At 49.6% G+C, this 20,143-nt stretch overlaps 1 protein-coding gene across 6 annotated transcripts in view; it reads left to right on the forward strand.

Annotated features, from left to right (window-relative positions):
• TACC2 (transforming acidic coiled-coil containing protein 2) overlaps positions 1-20,143 on the forward strand; it is a 73,450-nt gene that overhangs the window by 11,614 nt on the left and 41,693 nt on the right. For 3 of the 6 annotated variants that reach the window (XM_032423069.1, XM_032423067.1, XM_032423068.1), the window contains exon 2: positions 15,426-15,562. In XM_032423069.1, the coding sequence (XP_032278960.1) occupies positions 15,426-15,562 (137 nt within the window). Of the gene's footprint in view, positions 1-12,657; positions 13,486-15,425; positions 15,572-20,143 lie in introns of those variants that run through there. The other 3 variants (XM_032423064.1, XM_032423065.1, XM_032423066.1) reach the window with 3 other exon arrangements.

Here is a 20,143-nt window from a genome sequence, read left to right on the forward strand (position 1 = left end):
GCTTCATGAGTCGCGCTAAGGAGTTTGGGCAGCAGTGGGCAGCCTTTGATGGAGTTAAGAGAGGAGTCATGTGACCAGATTTGGGAGAAAACAGCCCACCTTTATTTCTTTATCTTGCTCTGTGTCACACAAGCTGACTGTAATTCTGAGTTTCCAGATTTGCCACTTAAGATCCTGGGCAGCCTCTCTTGTTTAATATACGGGTCCTTATTCATGGAATTAAGAGCCTACCTTCCTCTTTAGGATTGTTTGGAAATTGGCTTTCCTGAAATTCTCCCCTGAGGTCCTCCCTAGTTAATAAAGAACCTCCCAGTCTTATACCCCCATATAGATAATGGTTTAGTGCCTTAGAGGCTGCCCACCAAGGGGGCTGTTTGGAATAGGCGGGGCTGTTCTTCAGGGGACAAGAGGGCGACTGTCCAGTGCCCACACCTCATCCCAACTGAGTGGAATATACAGCATCATTTTACTTGCATCTCATTATACGTGTAGACAGAAATAGTTTTGTTTTTTGATTTTTTTTTTTGTCTTTTTCCTGAAAAAAATGTATGGCCTCGTAGCTAGCCTTGCAGATTAGAGCTGCTAAAAGAGCTGGTCTGATCCTAGGAAGCCAGAATGTATGTGCGATCGGCCAGAGCAGGTCAGCAAACAAGGGAGGCAGTGGGAACTCGAGGATTTTGGAAGGAGCCGTGGGGGCTGGAGGCTGAGAGCGAGAGAAAGGCAGCTGCGTGGGGGAGAAGCAGCTCTAGCAGGGTGAGGGGCCTGTGCACAGGGCCTTTTGGAAGCTATAAAGGAAGGGGAGGCTCCCAGGTGAGGTTTTTGAAGCCGGGAGGACAATGCAACGGGGAGGAGATAAGGCCCAGGCCTGGCAGGCTGTGAGGAAGCCAATGGCATTATTCTGCAGCAGGAAGAAGGGATTTGGGGGACGGAGTGGAGGTGGGGCTGTCCGGGCACCAGGTTCCTGCCGGAGTGCCAGACCCCGGCTGGGCACTTGGAATTCTCCGAGGAAATGAAGGAGCAGCATCTCAGTCTTTGAGAGGCACCCAAGCCCTGAGTTCAGCCCAGGGCACACGTGTCAGGAAGCCGTGTGCATTTTCTCTTGTCTGGGACCTGGAAAGAGCTAAGCTGGAAAGCATTTGATGCATGGGGATGGGAGGGGCCAGCTCACTTCTGGATGCCCCGCAGACATGCACCCGTTACCTGCTTGTCAAGTGTCTGTGCCCGAGGAGTCCCTTGCTCTGAGTGATGCTGGCTCTCTCCTCCTCTTTCTCCTTCCCTCTCTTTCTGAGGCCTTGCTTCCGCATCCTGGGGTAAATGTGGTGTCTAAGGGGAAATCGAGGATTTGTGGGGCCTCTGTCTTGAAATAGCACCTAGGGAAATGTCTGGTTATTTTTCTGTATCTGAGTATTTCTGCTTATTCTTTGGTGGAAATGCTAGTTTTCCATCACTGATGTCTTTGTTGTAGGTTTTCTATTTACTTGTTTAGCAGCTGTGGAATGATGATTTTTTTTTTTTTTTTAAGATTTTATTTATTTGAGAGAGAGAGCGCGCGCGTGAGCACAAGCCGGGGCGGATGGGCAGAGGGAGAAGCAGACTCCTCACTGAACAGGGAGCCTGATTCAGGGCTCGATCCTAGGAGCCCGAGATCATGACCTGAGCCGAAGGCAGACGCTTAACCAACTGAGCCACCAGGTGCCCCTGGAATGGTGATTTGGTTGATGGATTTCCATCATCAAGTCTGATCTTGAACGGGCCAATCTGTTCAGTCCTTTGTTGATCTTGACCACCTGAGCCAAGCAAACGAACCCCCTCTGGTGTTGGCTTTTGAAGGAAGTGCGATACGGAAATGTCAAGAGTCAGAGCTTTTCCATCTTAATTTTGGGCAAAATTTGTCAGATTCTCCATTCATACCAGAGCACCTGTGCTCCCCAGTATCACCTCCTTCCAGTTGTATGAGCCAAAATCCTGGATTCTTTTCTTTTCTTACTTCTAATGCTTGATCCGTCAACATGTCCTGTGACAAATAAAGTAGAGATAAGCCCCTAATTATTTGATTCAACTTTCATTAAGATTTCAGCTGAAACCAGAAGCATGACTTTTAAAATAGTAGGAACTTTGAGATAATGGAAAACTTTGGGCCTTTGATGCAAGAGATTTGAGAAAACAAAGCACAAAGCTGCCCTTGTCCTAAAAATAAGAGAGAAGGCTGGAGCTCGTTTATAAGTCAGAGGGCTTGAAGGCATGAGGACTGGAAATAGGTGGCCGTTGTCAGATTTATACCTTACTCTGTTCCTTTTATCATCCAATTGAGTAGTATAGTGGCAGGAAGGTCAGCTCTGAGAGTCTATTTTAACTCAATTGGGTTATTGTCACAAAACCCTTAACCTTGAGACAGTTTGCTCGTTTGCTGTGGGAAATTGTATCTTTCATTGGAGCTTTGTTATATGTAATTGAAATCTGAGGTTGCTTATCAGCCTTGTCATATTCAAACCACTGATTATGGCTCTGATACTTTTGTTATTAAATCGACCAGTGTAAGTGATGATTCAGGGTCTCTTGGAGTCAAGAAAAACTATCTTTCTTTCTTTCTAAGATTTTATTTATTTATTTGAGAGAGAGAGCGCTCGAGCAAGTGAGTGCACAAGCAGGGGGAGGGACAGAGGGAGAAGCAGACTCCCCGCTGAGCAGGGAGCCCAATGTGGGGGCTCAATCCCAGGACCCTGAGATCGTGACTTGAGCCAAAGGCAGACACTTAACTGACTGAGCCACCCAGGCGCCCCAAGAAAAGCTATCTTTTTTCTTGTATCAATTATAGTGATAGTAGAAGTAAATGCTTATTTTAGCCAAACTTTTTGAAAACACACTTGGGATCTCAGCTTTTTCCTTAACCTTCCATGGGAGTCTGGAGTCCTACTACTCCTCATCTTCACTATGGCTTCTCCCTCTGCCCCTCCCCCTTGCTTGTCTGGTGCACAACCCCACCTTCTGTCTCTGGACTCCTGTCTCCTCGCTGATGTGAGGGGCTCTGCCCCACTCCCCCCCTGCTGCCTTGCTGCCCTTGTCAGATCAGTCACGGTGGCCTTGAAGACCATACATCGGGGGAGTCCTTCGCCATGTGAAGCCCTCCCCAGTCTTTCCAGCTCCTCATGGCAGACCTCCTCCTGGCCCCGCTTCTCTCCCCTGGGGGTGGCGGCATAACTCAGCCGGCCTTTTGCACCTGGAAGCTCCTTCCCACCTCAGGGCTCTTCATCTTGTGGTTCTCTCTGCCTGGAACCTTCTTTCCCCGGTCCTGTGATGACTGGGCTCCTCCTTCCTTCTTCATGTCTGTCTTCATGTAAGTCTTCCTTTCAGGGAACGCAAGAGAAAGAAAAACTCCGAAGTGCACCCCAGAGCCCAGAACACTCCTTCTACTTTGCTGATTACAATTTCTGTCAGAGTGGCTGTGAATTAATTCAGTAAATATTCGAGTGAAATTTATTGCTTGATTTTACAATTCCTCGCCCACAGCCATTTTAGCAGCCTATGAGTGTGTGTCTGTGTGTGTGTGTGTGTGTGTGTGTGTGTGTGTGAGCTGGGGAGGGGAGCGGAGGGTGTTGGGTGTGTGGGAAGAGTAAGAAAATCATATTATTTTCTCATTGCTGTGTAAACTCACAGATCATTGGTATAGCTGTCCCCTGACTGCAGGGGGCAGTCAATAGGCAATAGGACTATGCTTTATGTTTCTCTGATTATGTTCCAAAAGGATACAGTACTCTTGGTTGTAGACCTTTAACATGTTAAGGACTGGAGAGAGTAAACGCCTTCTAAATGGAGTACAGACTCACTTCTCACAGCCACCTCATGTGGTCTGTGGTCCTACCACCACACAGATGAGGAAACGGGCCCAGGTAAGGTGTGTTAAGGAACCTGTCCGAAATTGCTCCCCTCCCAAGTGGAGGAGCACGAATTTTGGAGCCAGATCTATAAGTGCTCGTAATATTGTGTTGGTTTTCTTCTACAAAATTATCAGAATCAGATAATTCAGATGTTACTCGTGGAGAACGTGATTTAATTCAGACTTTATCTGTTCAGAATTTTTAAAAAAAGATTTTATTTATTTATTTTGAGGGGTTGGAGAAGGGCAGAGGGAGAAGGAAAGAGAGAGAATCTCAGCAGACTCCATGCTGAGCACAGAGCCCAATGTGGGGCTTGATCCCACCACCCTGAGATCATGACCTGAGCTGAAATCAAGAGTCTGACGATTAACCAGCCGCACCACCCAGGCGCCCCTCTGTTCAGAATTGTTTTAATAAGTGGGTCAAAGACTGAGCAATGTTGCTGCATTATGTATGAGAGAACAGTGTGAAAATATCCTGAAACAGGCAGTCCCTTAAGGACATGCACGGTTTCAGGGTGTTGAATTAATACTTATTCTCTGCAACTGGCAGGCTGTTTACAAGCCATTCTTTTCCTTTGGGTCCTGTAAAGAGATTGGAAGGAAAGGGATAGAAGACTTAAGTGCTCCTTCTTTATCGTACAAAAGTGCTATTTGCAGACATTCATAGAAAATGAGCTTTTAAAACTTGTAAATGTCAGACTTTTTACTAAAGTATTCTAGCCATTCCATCCCAAGTCCAGGTTTGCTCCCATTTTGTTTCTGGGTGTCATGGTTGAGACACCCAGTGGATCCCACGTTACCATTTACTTGGGAAGGAATTTTTCTCAAGAGTTTGTCTTTGTGATTAGCGGAGAGCCTGGGGGAGGAGGTATTGGCTGAGCATCACCTCTGGGCGATGCCAGGAGAATTACTGATTTGCAGATAAATGAGATATAACAGTAACTAAACCCACTCTGGGTTCAGTTCTCTCAGTTAGCAAAGCTTCAGGGTCTTGGAAGGCTCATTCAAGGTCAGCAGTCTCAGCAGGAGGGTGTGATGCTGTGATTTGTAATCCCGGCTGTTGGATCTCACAGGGAGCTCACAATGCTTTCTGGGCCGCTCAGGTTTTAGCAAACTGGGTGAAATCTACCGGTAAGGCGTGTACCGTTGACTCTCGAACCACACGGGTTGCGCTGTGTGGCTCCACTTTTGTATGGGTTTCTTTGGATGCTGTTCAGTACTATAAATATACTTTCTCTTCCTTACAGTTTTCTTAATATTTTCTTGTCTCTAGCTTACTTTCTTGTACAAATACAGTATGTAATACCTGTAACATATAAAATATGTGATGATCAACTCTTTATGTTACCATGAAGGCTCCCACTCAACAGTAGGCTATTAGTAGTCAAGTTTTTGGAGAGTCAAAAGTTATACTTGGATTTTGACGGCTCGTAGGGGGGTCGGCACCCCTAACCCCTGTGTGGTTCACGGGTCAACTGTATATGTTAAAAGCAATGACCTCAGCGTCACTCAGTAATGAACGTACGCTGAAACATTAGAAAGAGACGAGTGTAGGGGGGTTAATGTCCAATGCAGTAAAAGCCCTCAAATCCTTTCTCCGCTGCTATTATTAATAATAATTTGCAAGGCTTTGAAGGACCACTCTAAAGGCAAAATTATAAGTGATGAATTAAAAAGTCAAAACACATGAGCTTTAATTATTGATAGAAAGGGCAGGATTCACATTAGCGGGGCAGCCTCCAAATGTGCTTTTCCTCCTTTCGACCAGAGATGGAGGGGGGGAGATGGAGAAGCAAGAGGAGGTGGACGCATGCGCACACACTCACACACACACACACACACACACACACACTCACTGGAGGAAGGGAGGGCAGAGGAGAGGGAGACAAATACTGAGACAGACTCTAGGACAGATAGAAACCCAGCCCAATTCAGAGTCTCAGACAGAGACACACAGAGACACGGAGACGGACAGACAGACACTGTCTGTGAGGGTGCTTTGGACATAAAGAACTTGGGAGCCCAGAGTGCTAAGGCCGGACCACCCTTGCTCTGCTGAGCAGAAAGAATCTGCTCTGAGCTTAGTTAGCACTTGAGTCTCCCTTGACCCCATGCTGATAATTGCCCTTTGTCCAAGATGTGAATCTGTGAGGGTAACAGTGAGGGTCAGGCTGACCTGCCCCCCCCCCCCCCCCCCCGGGCATTTTGGGGGGGCCCCCGGGGGGGGGGGGGGCCCCCCCCCCCCCCCCCCCCCGCAGAAGGCATTTGGCCGACCCCAGGGGTCTGGGTGGCCCACAACCTCCCCTGTCACCCGATGTAGGTTCTAGGAACCTCAAGCGGTTATAGTCAGGAGGCGGGACTGGGGCCACTTGGATGCCCACTTGGTGGTTGAATGAGGGGACAGGTTAAGGTGTGGCTGAGGGACAGGGGAGCAGGAGTGAGGAGGCCAGAGGGCAGGGGACCCAGGCTGGCCTGGCCGGCTGCCCCCATGAGGCGGTCGTGAATCCAGATGCGGAAACCCCATTGTTTGATCCATTGCCCTGGAGCTGAGGATGCCCTGGAAACCCACAGTGCCCAAATGTTCTGGAGACTGATTTGCATACTCCAGCCTGCTGATGCTCAGGAGCCCCTGGGACACGGAGGAAGCCTTGTTTGGGACAAGGGGCACAAGACATGTACTCTCATCTTGGCTCTGCCCCTGCAGGGCTCTGAGCCCCTTGGCAAGTCACGGGGCCCCTTGGCTCTGGATTATCATCCTCAGCCCCCAGAAGGACTTGAGCTTCTTGGGAGTAGGGAGTGGGTGTGTTTGACTTGGCCGCCCAGGTGCCCGGCTCTGAACAGGTGACCAGTCCTACTGAAATTGTGGAATGATGTCCACCTGCCTCGCCTGTTTGAGGGTCAGATAGGAGGAGAGGTGAGGAAACCGATGAACAAACTGTAAAGTGGGCTGAGGTAAGCAGTCCCTGGTTGAGGCACCCCCATCCTGGTACCCAGGCACTGCATGGGAAGGCACCTTGAAATCAGAGGGATGCTGGTGGTGTGTGCAGGGTGAGCCCGGGAGGCAGGATGGGTGCTTGTTGCTGGCTGCGGGAGCGCCTGAAGGGGCCGGTCCCGGGCGGATGTATCTGTCCTGGGCTGTGCCGGGAGGAAGGCTAGATTCCAGCTGCCGTCCTTTCCCCAGAATCCTAGTCAGCTCCTTCCCTTACACCACGTCGCCCTGGACGTAATCCAGCTAATCAGACCCAGCCGAGTTCCATTCCTTGCATCCTGGACCCATGGGCTTTGGAAGAGCGTGCTGAGCGGATCTGGGAAGGCCCCTGGCGTCCCCAGCAGCATGGCTGGGCTCTGCCCCCTTCAGGCCAGCATCCTCCCCTGTACCAAAGCAAGCGGGTCCTCGTGCTGAGATATTTTTTTCAGATTGCAAAAACAATGCCTACGTTGCCTATGTGTGCATCTATTTCTGTCTCTACACAGGTATACGTGTGTTATGTTAAGTATGCATGGGTGTTTCTATATATTATGTGTATATCTAATTATTGTATCCCAAATAAGCTCGTACTATACGTAATTCCTTAATTTCCTGGTTTTTTCCTAGTTATTACTCAACTTGGAGCTCTCCTGACTATACACGTAAACCCACCATGCCCGTGTCAACAATGTGGGTCCTGGGGGGGCGGGTCTGGCCCGTGCCGGGTGCTGGGGAAGCCCTAGGGGTTGACCAGACATTACTGTTCTTTCTGAGTTCTTGCATCTTCTGTTACGGTCTTTCTGTCTCACGGATCACTCAGGCTTCATAGATGCCATCTACGCGTCTGTCTTCCCTACCCCTTCTGATTTGTTTTGGTTTCAGAAACAAGGGACCAGACTGCCCTGGTCTGTTGACTGGGATAACAAAAGTGCCAAGGATGGGGCAGCTTCAACAACAAACATTTATTCCGCACAGTTTTGGAGGCTGGGGAATCCACGGTCAGGGCACCAACGGGTTTGGTGTCTGGTGCGAGCCTGATTCCTTGTTCATAGAGGGTCGTGTTCTTAGTGCATCCTCACCTGGCAGATGGGGCAAGGCCGCGCCCTGGGGTTTCTTTTGTAGGGGGCACTCTTACCCTTCACAAGGGCCCGAGCAGGTTCGAATCACCTCCATCATGTTGGGAATGAGCTTTCAACATGAATTTGGGGGACACATACACACACACATGTTCAGCCCATAGCATAAACCTATTAGAACAGTATATAAAAGGAGGATAAGTATGTTTTCAGACAAGACCAGAAGAGCTTTTCATTGAGGATTCATTGAGGGATGTGCAGGATCTTTGGCACACATGGTTGAACAGAGACATTTGTGTGTCTTCTTGATTGCTGATAGTGTCTTAGCTGGGTGGGAAACTGCTTGTTAGCGGTCTGACCAGGTAGGGTGCCCCGCGCTTCTCTCTAGAGAAAAGAGAAGGCCTCTTAATGACAGTCTGTCGGAAGCTCCTTCTTAGCTCTTTCTCAGTTCCGTGTGTTCCATTCTTTTCTTGCTAGCGTCGATAAATATCTTATTTCCAGTTAGATTTTTAAGAATCTGAGTTTCAAAATTCCAGCTTAAGTTACCCAAGCCAGGAGTTCAGCTACAAAGATGAGATTTCGGCGATATCATTGCAGAAGGCAAGGGCATTAAAGGGCAGCCGAGTCCCTTCTTTTTTATTTCTCCTGAGACTTGATTGGCATTCTGGCATTTCTCCAGGATCCAGTTACAAACAGGTGGAATCAGGAGCCTGGGGCCGCTGGCTCGGCCTTCATTCAACACTGCCTGCACTAAGGCATTCAGCCACTGGAGGGTCTCCTCTGCTAAGTGCCTGGTAGTGCAAGTAAGTCAGTTTCAAAACGAAGTGTGTGTAGGGATGTTTCATTGGGCACATGTGTATGCACCCACACAACCCACACCGAGCCTCCTCCATTCTGGAAACCCTCCCCTGACCCTGGGGTGTGTAGGTTGTGTGCACCTCAAGGGAAGGATGAAGTCAAGGTCAGTGTGACCCTGAGAGTCCCTGTGTCCTCCAGGACACACTTCTGTTCACAGGCAGCCCAGCAGGACAGGCATCCCACACAGTGTGTAGGCTCCAGATTCCCCTTCATGCCCAAATCAGTAGCTGTGACTAAATAAAAAAGAAGACTTAGCTTGCTAGCAAATTCCCCCAAATTTCTAAGGGCTGGAGGCCAAGGGCAGAATCAGAGCTGCAGTAATAAGGGGAAGGGATTATCCTTACAGTTATTTTTTCCACTTATTGGACAAACAATCCAAGGGCCCGGGTGGTCAAGTGACTTGCCTATGTTCACCCAGGTACAGTGAGTGACATGGCTGGAAGGAATTCTACGGTAGACATTCATTGCTTTGAGGGGGTGGGATTCTGTCTCCGCTATTCCATTGGATCTGGGTGGGTTGCTTATTTATGTGTGCTCTTATGCCTTCCCCACCCCACTTCCCTCACTAGGGGTGCCCCTAACCTAGAAGTGTGTCGATCGCCCGTACCCCCTGAGCCCTAATGGTATCTCACGGTAGCCACCGAGTGCTAGCTACTTGAGTCTGAAAATGGGACCTGCCTCAGAAACCCGACAGATGCTAGGTGCTGGGAATCTTGGGATAAGGGTGCTGTCATCTGCTTTGATTTTTTTCCCTGAGTGTCAGCCTGGAAAACTCTAGCAACCTGTCTCGCCAGAACTAGCTCTGTGTTCATGGAAGACAGCACCAGACCGTGGCCTCCTCAGTCACCTGACAGTCCAGGAAGGGTCTTGGCGCTTGGTCGTGTTGAAATAATGTTCTCCCCTGACCTAAATGTCGAGGAGGGATCTTGCAGAACGGATTCCTTCTCTATCTGCACGATGGGCACATGACAGTGAAGGACGCTTTTCAGTCAGCCTGAAAAAATTAGCAGTCTGGTCAAGTTGTTTTAGGCAAGAGGGAAGCGTGTGTGGGTGGGCGTGCGAGAGTTTGCACACACGTTGCGACAGAGACAGCATTTCTACAAGGCTGTCGAAAGTGGAATATTTTGATGAATAGAATTTAGTGCAAGGCAGTTTCAAAAATACCCTCTCAAGTACAAATCCATCAAACCCATAGATGCGGAGATGAAGGAGCCGGTCTGATCTGCCGAGAGCTCCGTTTTGTTTCTAGAAGGTCTCCTTCTCTTTAGGGATGGCAGATGGTCTTTTGGCTTGGAGGATGTGAGCCTCCTCCCGACGCAGGGCTCTGGGCCAGCACGATGACCTCTTCCTGGGTTTGGTCTCAGAGGGAGGGAGGCCGGAGGGACACTTGCACCTCTTGCTCAGGGGGGCCCTCCAGGAGGACCTGAGAGGGTGGGGCTTATGTCACTGGAAGTGGGTCTCCTGAGTGCCTTTCACTCTTGGTGGGTGGGTCTTGCAAAACCTCTATCCCCAGGCTCACTTTCACTAGCAGTCTGAGAAATTGCTGTAGAAATAGATAACTTTCTAGATAGATAACTTCCCTTTAGCAATGCTTAAGAATGAACTATTTCTTGGGGCGTCTGGGTGGCACAGTGGGTTGAGTGTCTGACTCTTGGTTTCCGCTTGGGTCATGATCTGGGGGTCGTGGGATCAGGCCCCACAGGGGGTTCCACGCTCAGCACGGAGTCTTCCTCTCCCTCCCCCTCTGCCCCTCCCCCGACTCCTGCTGCTCTCTCTTTCTCCCTTGCTCTAAAATAAATAGATAAAATCTTAAAAAAAAAAAAAAAGAAGAAGAATGAACTATTTCTTGATAATCAGATAGCACTTAAGTATAGGTACCTTTAGATTTCCAGGTGGCGGGGCACTGCAGTTAGGAGGTGGGGGCAGGGCTCTTATTTGGGGGCAGCGTTCAATGAAAGCAGGCTGGTGCTCTGGAAGGTCCAGCTGAGGCCAGAATGGGCCAGTTACCTTGCGAAGTCACCGCAGCCCTCCTGGCCTCAGTTTCCTTGCCGGTTTAAAAGGACGTGACAAGCGTGTTGGAATAGGACATTTTCTTCTATCTTCAGGGTTGGTGGATTCCTTCTATGGTGTTTGAGATTTCTTTTCCCAAGCCCTTGAATTGTCTCCCATAAAACTTGAGCAAACTGTAACTGTTTAATGATAAGCTGAAAAACAATATTAAGCACCTCTTTAGTAAAAAGAGATACCCATGTTTTGGGGCACCCGGCTGGCTCAGTCAGTAGAGCGTATGGCTCTTGATGTTGGGGTCATGAGTTTGAACCCTACCTTGGGTGTGGAGATTATAAATAAATAAACTTTAAAAAAAGAGAGATACCCATGTTTTATTTAAACATGTACACATTCACACATACTTTTGTGTATATACATGTGCGTGTGTGATTACATTATATTACACTATCATATATTATGCTAACTTACATTAATGTATTTGTGTGTGGGTGCTGATCTTATACGATTTTGTTGTTATAGTTCATAGAAGTAAAACCTGAAAATATTGAAAGTAAAACAAAAAGATAGGGCAACAGGCCCTAGGGCTCTACATTTTGCCAGCTGGCTTGCTTTGGGGACAGTTTCCATAAAGTGCTCTGTTTTAACACAGTGTGTCATCTGTGGGGGGACTGAGTTCTTCATTGTGTGCTCGGTGGGACCTCAGAACTATATAGATTCTCTGAAATCTGAGAAAAGATTTGGAAAAATACTCTGAAACTTTGCTAACACACAGCTGGGGAGCTTGGTAGGTTTTGGTGGCCAGCACAGTCTCTCTGCCCTTGGGGTTACATGTTTCTATCCTTCCCGTCTGTGCACACCACTGTGCATGGGATTGGATACCGTCAGCGTATTGCCTTGTGCTGATAGATGAATTTGGTTTTGTACTGCTAGGTAGCTCCTCAGCCCTGTCTGCCTTAACGCAAGAATATCCTGTGATCATAGGACAAGCTGTTAAAAAACAGGTGCTGCTTGCAATCACTCATCAGTCTGCCTCAGGACTCTGCCTGGTCATGTGCAACCAGGGAGCAATTAGCAGATATGATGCTGTGATTGGCATCCCCAACCCCTGGTGTCAAATTTTCAGGTTTGTCAAGATAGCTTTATTGTTCCCAATGATAGACTTTATCATTAGGCTGTCTTATGAATTGAGCTTATAGAATAAATGAAATACTGCTTTTCTCCCCGTGGAGGATTCATTGGGAAGAAGAGTTCTGCTGTCGAAAATGTTTGGAAACCACCGATACAATGAAAAGAGCACAGATTTTATAGGCAGGCAGTTCTGGATTTGAGCCCATCTTCCATTGCTTGCTCACTAGATGGTCAAGGGCAAAGTAATTTGCTTCTCTAAGCCTTAGTTATGCCGTCTGTAAAGTGGGCCTGCTCTCTAGCAAGCGGGCTGTTTTTGAAGATGATAGAGAAATGTACAAATAGACCTCGCCCAGTGCCTGACACATAACAGAAAGTTCAGCATATGATAACGGTTATAAAGCTTTTCATGCTGGGAATTAAAGTCCCCATATTTCATGTCTGGTCATTACGAACTATCTTTCTGCACTAGGGAAAGACAGCTATCTCATTTTATTTGCATGCATTTGCATATTTACTTATCTAGTGAACATAGCATACGCATATCCCAGTAAATGCATTTTCCTCTAACTTAGAGATGTTTTAGCAGACTGGAGTGGCACATTCTTTCTGATGCATCTTTGCAGCAAATTAATTTCCTTTTCTTTCATTTTGAAAGTGTGTGGAGCCTTAACAGAATCATTTATTGTACTTTGGTTTTTTTCTAGTAGAAAAAAAAAATCAAACAGCCAGGGGGGAACTGCTTTTATGCACTGGGACTCCAAAGTGCTGCTTTATTTTTATGTACAGGCTCTTTGTGGGTGGACTGCAGAAATCCCTGCTCTTGGAAATGTTTCTGAGCCCTCTGGGAAACTGAACAGGGGAAAAAGAGCTAATTAAAAAAGCTGCCATCCGCCTCCTCTAATTAACTTGCTCTCTGCTCCTGGGAGAGGGAGCGGAAATGTGAACACAAGGCAGGCATCACCGGAAGTGAATGCCATTCTTGCGGTCCACGGTCGCCCGTAGTGTTTTGATGCAGAAACAGTTCATGGTAAACGGGCAAGGAACCACAAAGGGGCTTGATGTGCCCTCTCCCTCCCACACAGGGCAGTGGTGAATGGTGGCCCCTTCTGAGCAGGTGCGCCGGCCGGGCAGCTGCAGCAGGGGAGAGACCTCATTGGAATTCCGCAGCTTGGACCCAAGAGCATCCGGCCCTCCCTGTCGCTTGCTTGTGCTGTTGGGAAAGAGCAGGGGTTCTTTGTGCTCTAAAGCCTCACATCGCCAGGGCCCAGGGTTGCAGAAGCCACGGGAGGAGCACACAGCCTCTCACTCCACGCTGGAGAAGCTCACAGCATCCGTGGCCGGCAGTGTGGCTAACTCCTTCCTGACATCTTGGACAGATTTAGACCCCAGAGATACGGCAAGGGAATCAGGGGTGGGACTTTAGGGGACAGAGGCTATCCTTCGGCAGAGATGGCTTTTGCCTCCTGGCGGATGTGGCCCCTGGTGGAATGGGCCCAGTGGATGTGGACAGCGGTGACCAGCAGTGGAGACTCCAGTCTGATGGCCCTTCAAGGAAGCCCTGGAAAGAGGCAAGTTGGCTCCGTGCTTCTTGTCAGTGTTGCCCCTGACGCGTGCAGTGCTGGGGCAGGGTGACATCTGGGGCCCACCAGGGTGATCCAAACTCTTTTTTCTCTTTGATACTCCCTTGTGTAACTTCCTCGTGTTTTTCGTGCCGGTAAATGGACCCCGCAAAATTCAGGTACCTTGATCTGTTGTTGTCCAAGTGTGTCTCTTCCCTTCCCCTGGACAAAAGTGAAGGCCTTTCATATTAATGTGTGTTTGCAAAAAGTCAGCCTGGCCCCTGTCCTCCGTGTGGAGGTTAAGTCTTTCCTCGTGAAATTTGATAGTGTGCAAGCTTCAGCTCATTGGATCCCATCAAAAGCAACTCCAGTGTTTCTGTTCATCTCCTTGGGTCTCTGGAAGGCTTTGGGGCTGGTTGCTGGAGCCAGGAGTCTTGGGGGTGGGGTCTTTGGCACTGATAAAATGAGTCACTAACAAGTTGAAAAAACATCAGTGTGTAGATTTTTCTGAAGGGGAACTCACCAAATGGCTCCTTTTCTCTGTGCTGGCTGATGGTGGAGGGATTGGCTCGGTTCCTGGTCCTCTCCGCCGGCTAGCAGATAGTCTTTAGAAGAGGCTGCCCTCTGTGGAGGTCACGAGTCCTTTGACACCTTGCGGGAGCTCAGCAGTGGGAGTGTTTCATGCTCCACACTCACCTGGCTCGTCACCCTCTGATTACACGTCTTTACCCAGATTTGCCTGCTGGGCCCCTCGTGCTAGCAGCAGTCCTAAATATCCACTCTCTTGATAATGACCTTGCTTGTGGCAAATGAGTAAGTGACCTTTTAGTCTCTTTACAATATCTTGAGTTGGGAATCAGCCCAGGTGATGCTGCTCTGGCATCCTTGGAGTGAGGCTGGTCCAGGACTGTGCACCACTGGGCATCTTGAGCAAGGGGGGGGGGGGCTGCCCCGTGGCCCCAGGACACAGGCCTGGCTCCATGATTTGGGGAGGTCTCCTTCTTTCTGGCTTAAAATTGAACCCCCAGTAGAAGCAGGGTGACGGAGAAGGGCTGTCTGCTCTGGGTTTTCTGGAGCCCAGGGCAAGGCTTTAGTTTGTTGAGCAGCCTCCCCCTTATTTCTGGGTGGGGTGTCCTCTGAGTGGAATTTTGGCCCAGTTCTCTGGATGAAGAATCTTCCTTGGGAGCAGACCTTCCTGCCGAGTGGCAGTGGTTATTATCATATCACTGAGATCAGCAGGCTGTGTTTTATGTCTTGGTCTGGCACATCCTCCAGAGAGCTGGCTTGCCAGCTTTCTTTCATTCATTCATTCATTCACTCATTCATTCAACAGATGTTTATTCACTGCCTCTTGGCTTAGGCTCAGAGATGCTGTAATAAATAAGGCCAGCTGCCCTCATAGCCTTGAAGCTCAGTAGATGAGAAAGATAATTAACACAATTAGGAGGTGAATGAATCTATAATAAGTTATGAGAAGCTCCGGGAAGGAAGGGCAGTGGGAGAGAATGGTGGATGGGGAGAGGCCACATGCTGATTTAGTTTCACGGACTGGGGATCCTATGATGTGTTGGAACCATGGCATCGAAATGTATTCCTGGGAATATCAGTTTGACCGAATTGGTGCCAGAGTTGTTCAAAAGATTCCCCTGTGTTTGTATTTGTCCCTGAGGCCAGAAATATGTATTTCTCATAGGGCTAAGTTCAAAGCTTATGTCATTTGGGAACAAAGCTGGTGATAATGAGATTCCCTCTTGGGAATCATGCTGAGAAATGACTTTCCTTACATCTGTCTTCGAACAGCTCAATTGGGCAACAAGCCCGGTTCTAGTGGTCCTGGGCAGGGGTCAGAGGGCCACACGGCCTCAGCAGCACTGGCCCCTGGCTCCTTGGAGCGGACTCAGCCCGGACCCCTGCCTAACGCTGTGCTTCTCTCCTCCTCTCTCCATCAGGAGTTCCGACTCTGAAGAAGCATTTGAGACCCCCGAGTCGACGACTCCTGTCAAAGCTCCCCCTGCCCCACCCCCGCCGCCTCCCGAAGTTACTCCAGAACCTGAGATCAGCGCACAGCCTCCCCTGGAAGAACCAGGTAACCAAGGTCAGGTGCTCCCCCAGGGAAGCTTGGGAGCAGCTCTGGGCTGGGGCAGCTGGAGGGGGGCACCCGCTCCAGGGGGCTGTTGCTAGAGATCCTTAGACACTCCCCAGCTGCTGGGGCCTCTCTGCTCAGGGCTGTTTTGTGAGTGAAAACTAAGAGTGAGCAGATATAGTGGATTATTCTGTCTGCTTTGAAGGTGTTTAGGGGAGGCCTGTGGGGAAACCCCTCATTTAGCTCTGGGTGCCTTTTACTTGGCATCCAGAATTGGGTTTGTGGGGACAAGTGGATCTGAGAGGTGTCTATTTGGGATTCTATCTTGGATTCTAACATGTGGCCCTTGGCTCCCATAAGAACACTGGTGCTAGACAGCCCACATGAATCTGCATTTTTATTAAAGACCATAGCCCCCCTGGGCTTGGGGATGGAGATATGCAGTAAATGGGAAAGAAGAGAAAGCCATAGATAGCCAAACCCATGCATGGATGGTTCGTTTATTCCTCATTAACCTCAAGTTACCTGATTTCATATCACTTTCCTGCCTCCTTTCTTCCCTAGTGTGACTGAAAACACAGATCTTTCCAAATCTTTCAGAGGTGATTGCTGGAGGTGGGAGGGGATGGGACAGATCTCATTCCCCAGCCTGCCCACCTGGCTAGTGTTTTGTGCGTGCATCCTTCAGTTACACCAGCAGGGGTGGGACCACCTCCAGTGTGAAGGTTTAACATGAGCCCTGGAAGGAGATGGGGACTGCCAGAAATGGCCCAGCAGACGGGTCAGGGGGCCAGGTGGTACTGTCCTTAGACCTGGACTACCTTCCTGCCTTGGGCCGTGTATTTTAGAGGGCCCCACTCTGGCTTTCCTCCAGCCACAGTCCTCTCTGTGGTGAGGCTGTAGGGCCAATCTCCTCCTAGACCACACTCTGGATACCTGGGGACAGCCACTTCCTGGGCCTACCTGGTCCCTTTCTCATGGCCCATCTTCCCTGTACCCATGTTTATACCTCTCAGCCAAGGAGGAACCAAGGATGGGTCTGGGACCTACAGGTGGGGTGTCCACACACCTGTGCTCAAGGCCACCCCAGGTAAGGGATGGAGCTGGGGTGGGAGGAGAAGGAGCAAGTTGATGGCTGGGCCTCCATTCATACTCTTGCCCCGGCCAGAAGCCAGGTGAACTGTAAAGTCAAATGACATTTTGACCTGGATGTTGGTTTTACAAAGAAATGGGTAGAATTCTTTCTACCTGCCCTGGGTTCAAACGGGCTGTTCTTTTAGAAAGGGTAGACACTCCAGGGCTGAGTCCTAAGCACATAGGCTCCCCGATCCTGGGGGAAAAGGTTAGGACCATTTTGGCAGGGGGCCGATGTATTTGCTGGTGTCTGACAAAGGCAGTTTTCATATTTTCTCATCTCTGACAGCTCATCTGCTAGTAGCATCTGATTGTGCATCGCTAGTCTAGGGGCTGGGCCCTGAGAGAGGAACTGTTGCAGTTTATTTGATTTTAAAGTAGAGAAAGAGCCAGAAGGTTTTTAGCGTTCCCATTTTTTAGAGTTCCCATTTTTTTTCATATTATGAAGCATATAAAAATTCATTTCCTATAATACTGTAAAAAAAAAAAAAATCACCTTTAGGTTTAATGGAAAGTGAATGACAAATAGATTGTAATCCCTAGATCAAACATGTGATTGGAAATAAACTATCCTTTTTTTGTTGGTACAAGTTCATGCCCACAGATGTGTGGGACTCTTGGGGAAAGAATTGAGAAGAAAATGATGGTGTATCACACTGTATGGTCCATCCCCCCTCACCAAGGAGTAAACAGGGAAGGGCCATTGCTGTGAGCCGATGTGCGCCTTCTAGGATTTCCAGCCACGCATCCTGATGGCATCTGGGGATGGTTTGCTGCTTCTGTTCTTTTCTGTGGCCTGTCCTTGTTCCTTCTGCCTGACTTGCTTTTCAACAAAGCAAAGAACAGTCTCCATTCTTAAAAACAAACACATGCACAGCTCCCGCCTCTTTCTTAGAGGGCAGCTTCAGAAAGAATGAGCATTGCAGGGGATTAGGAGGTAACCCCCACCCGGAAGGGGTTGGAGCTGGTAATCACCACGAGTCACAGCCCCATAGAACTTTTGATTACATCAGTTGGAGTCTTTGAACACGGACTTTGTGCTTCTCCTTCTTGGAAAACTCCAGTGAAGCTAAATATACGTGGCTCACACAATAAGGACTCCTACGGTTGGGATCGTGACTGCTTAAAGCTCCCCCGGGCTTGGGCTGTACAAAGATCCATTGGCTTCACAGCCCTTGTTATAAAAGTCTGCCCGTCCATTCTGCAGACAGCATGGGGCACAGCAGAGGCTTGAGCAGCTGGGTGTGCCTGCTTTCAGAGGTAGCTAGAGGGAAAGAAAGGTTCCTTCCGGGAAGCGCAGGCAAGAAAGGGCTCAGGGGAATATCTATTGTTTGGTTCTCTTCTGCAGAGTGCCCGGGATATTGCTAAAGGTGCCGAAAGAGCCACGTAATAGAACAGACTAGACCCTTGGCTGTGAATAAAGACCTGATTTGCTCCCCTGGAAACCCACACTGTAGAAAACAACCAGTCGGTCACCTTACCTTGGGTCCTGCCAGCATGGTTGTGCCCCATGGGACAGGAGGATGGGGGGGGCCCTTCATCTGGGCCGGGCCAGGCCAGGATGCAGCTTGTCTGAGCCCGATTTTCTCTTACCCGTAACATGAAGAGGGCAGCCTGCCGGTCCTCTGAGAGCCTGCTTCCCTTTCTGAGCTTCCCCGGTTCTGAGATGGCAGTGTGGGGCTGCTATATGGTGGCCATGTTCCTAGAGCTCAGAACTGGCCGATGAGGGACAGAAGGACATGTCGCATCATTGAATAGTAGCTCCCATGTAAGCGTCCACCGTGTGTCAGGCCTGCGCTGGGTTCTTCGTGAGTGTCGTCTCCAACTCAGCCGAGAATCATCCCCCGTGCTTACAGCATCCCTACATGTCAGATGGCATCACCTGCCTCCCCAGTGAGATGTGCAGCTTCCAGACCTCGCCCCCCGTCTCGTAGCACATGAGGGGCTCTGGGATTGGAACCCAGGCCTCTTGACTCCCTTCCATTGGGAAACCAGGCTGCTCTCTGCAGCTGTAGTGAGCTGGTGCATTTAAGTACCCCGAGGCAGAGGATGGACACAGCAGTTGTCAGGTACAAGCAGGTGGTCAGGGAACCCGTGAACCTGGTTTCGTGGTACCTGAGGTGGGCTCCTTCGATGGTGGCCTTCCTTCCAGGGCCATTGCTTTCCCCTGGGGTGAAGCCAGTTTTCTTAGCTGGCTAGCTGGGAAACTGCCCAGGAAGGCCCATGTCGGGGCCTTGGGGGTGACTGGAGACACCATGCACTGCATGCTCTAGACCTTTCCTCTCTGCCCCATGGGAAGTGTGGCCTTTGCTGAGGTCCTGGTTGGGTTCCACATGGTAGTTCATGGCCCCAGTCTTCAGACTGACTCAGGCCCTCCCGGCCCTATAATGGGCCCTGTGGAATGACCTGCTTAATGACCACACAATGGGACAGTGGGTTCTCAGCCAGGGACAGTGGTGCCCCTCAAGGGGACATTTGGCAATTTTTAGAAACATTTTTTTAAAAGATTTTATTTATTTATTTGAGAGAGAGTACAAGAAGGGGGGAAGGGCAGAGGGCAAGGGAGAAGCAGACTCCCCGCTGGGCAGGGAGCCCGGCGCGGGGCGTGATCCCGGGACTCTTAGACCATGACCTGAGCCGAAGGCAGATGCTTAACTGACTGAGCCACCCAGGTGCCCCTAAAACGTGTTCAGTTGTCACAACTGGGGTTGGGGTGCCAATGGTATCTAGTGGGTAGAGGCCGAAGATGCTGCCTAGCATCCTACAGTGAACAGCACAGCCCCCCACCACAAACCAGTCACCATCCCGATATGGCCCCAGTGCCAAGACCGAGACACGCTGCAGCAAGACTAGGTTTCCTGGTCTATGATGAGTTAATTCAGGAATGTCAGCTCTGAAGAGGAAAGGGTGTTAAGCAGGTAGGGAGCTTTTGTTCTGGGTCAGATGGTGAGCAGATGGTTGCATGTTGCATGAGTCTGGGGAACTACTAACAATCTGAAGAGTCTCAGAAGCCCAGGGGCAGCCTGAGAGAGAGGAGACTGGCAGTTGTGAGCCTTGCTTTGGAAACAGTGGCGTGGGCTGAGGCTCTTTCTCCCTCCTGCAAGGCCCCCTTAAAAGCCCCTGTTCTCCTGGGTCCTCTGGTCCTTCTGAGTCCTCTGTGCCCTGTGTCCGGGCAGGAGGATGGGGTGCTTGAGGGTGCCAGGCCCTGGAGGAAGTAGAGAGGGAGTTGGTTTTAAAAAGAAGCAGGAAGGAGACTTCTTCTTTTGAGATGGGAAGGAAGCTGGAATGTTTTTGAGGGGAGGAAGGAATCACTTCGTGGGAAGAGCTGTGAGCCTTTAAGGAAGTGCCCCCCATCTTCCAGGACATTTGCTGCAAATAGGGCCTGGGGGGCGTTGGGTGCAGGAGAGACGGGAAGGTTTAGAACCATGAATAGAGCTGCTTCCAGAAGGT

Source organism: Phoca vitulina, unplaced genomic scaffold (genome assembly GCF_004348235.1).
Source record: "Phoca vitulina isolate PV1807 unplaced genomic scaffold, GSC_HSeal_1.0 scaffold28, whole genome shotgun sequence".
Classification (NCBI taxonomy): Eukaryota; Metazoa; Chordata; class Mammalia; order Carnivora; family Phocidae; genus Phoca; species Phoca vitulina.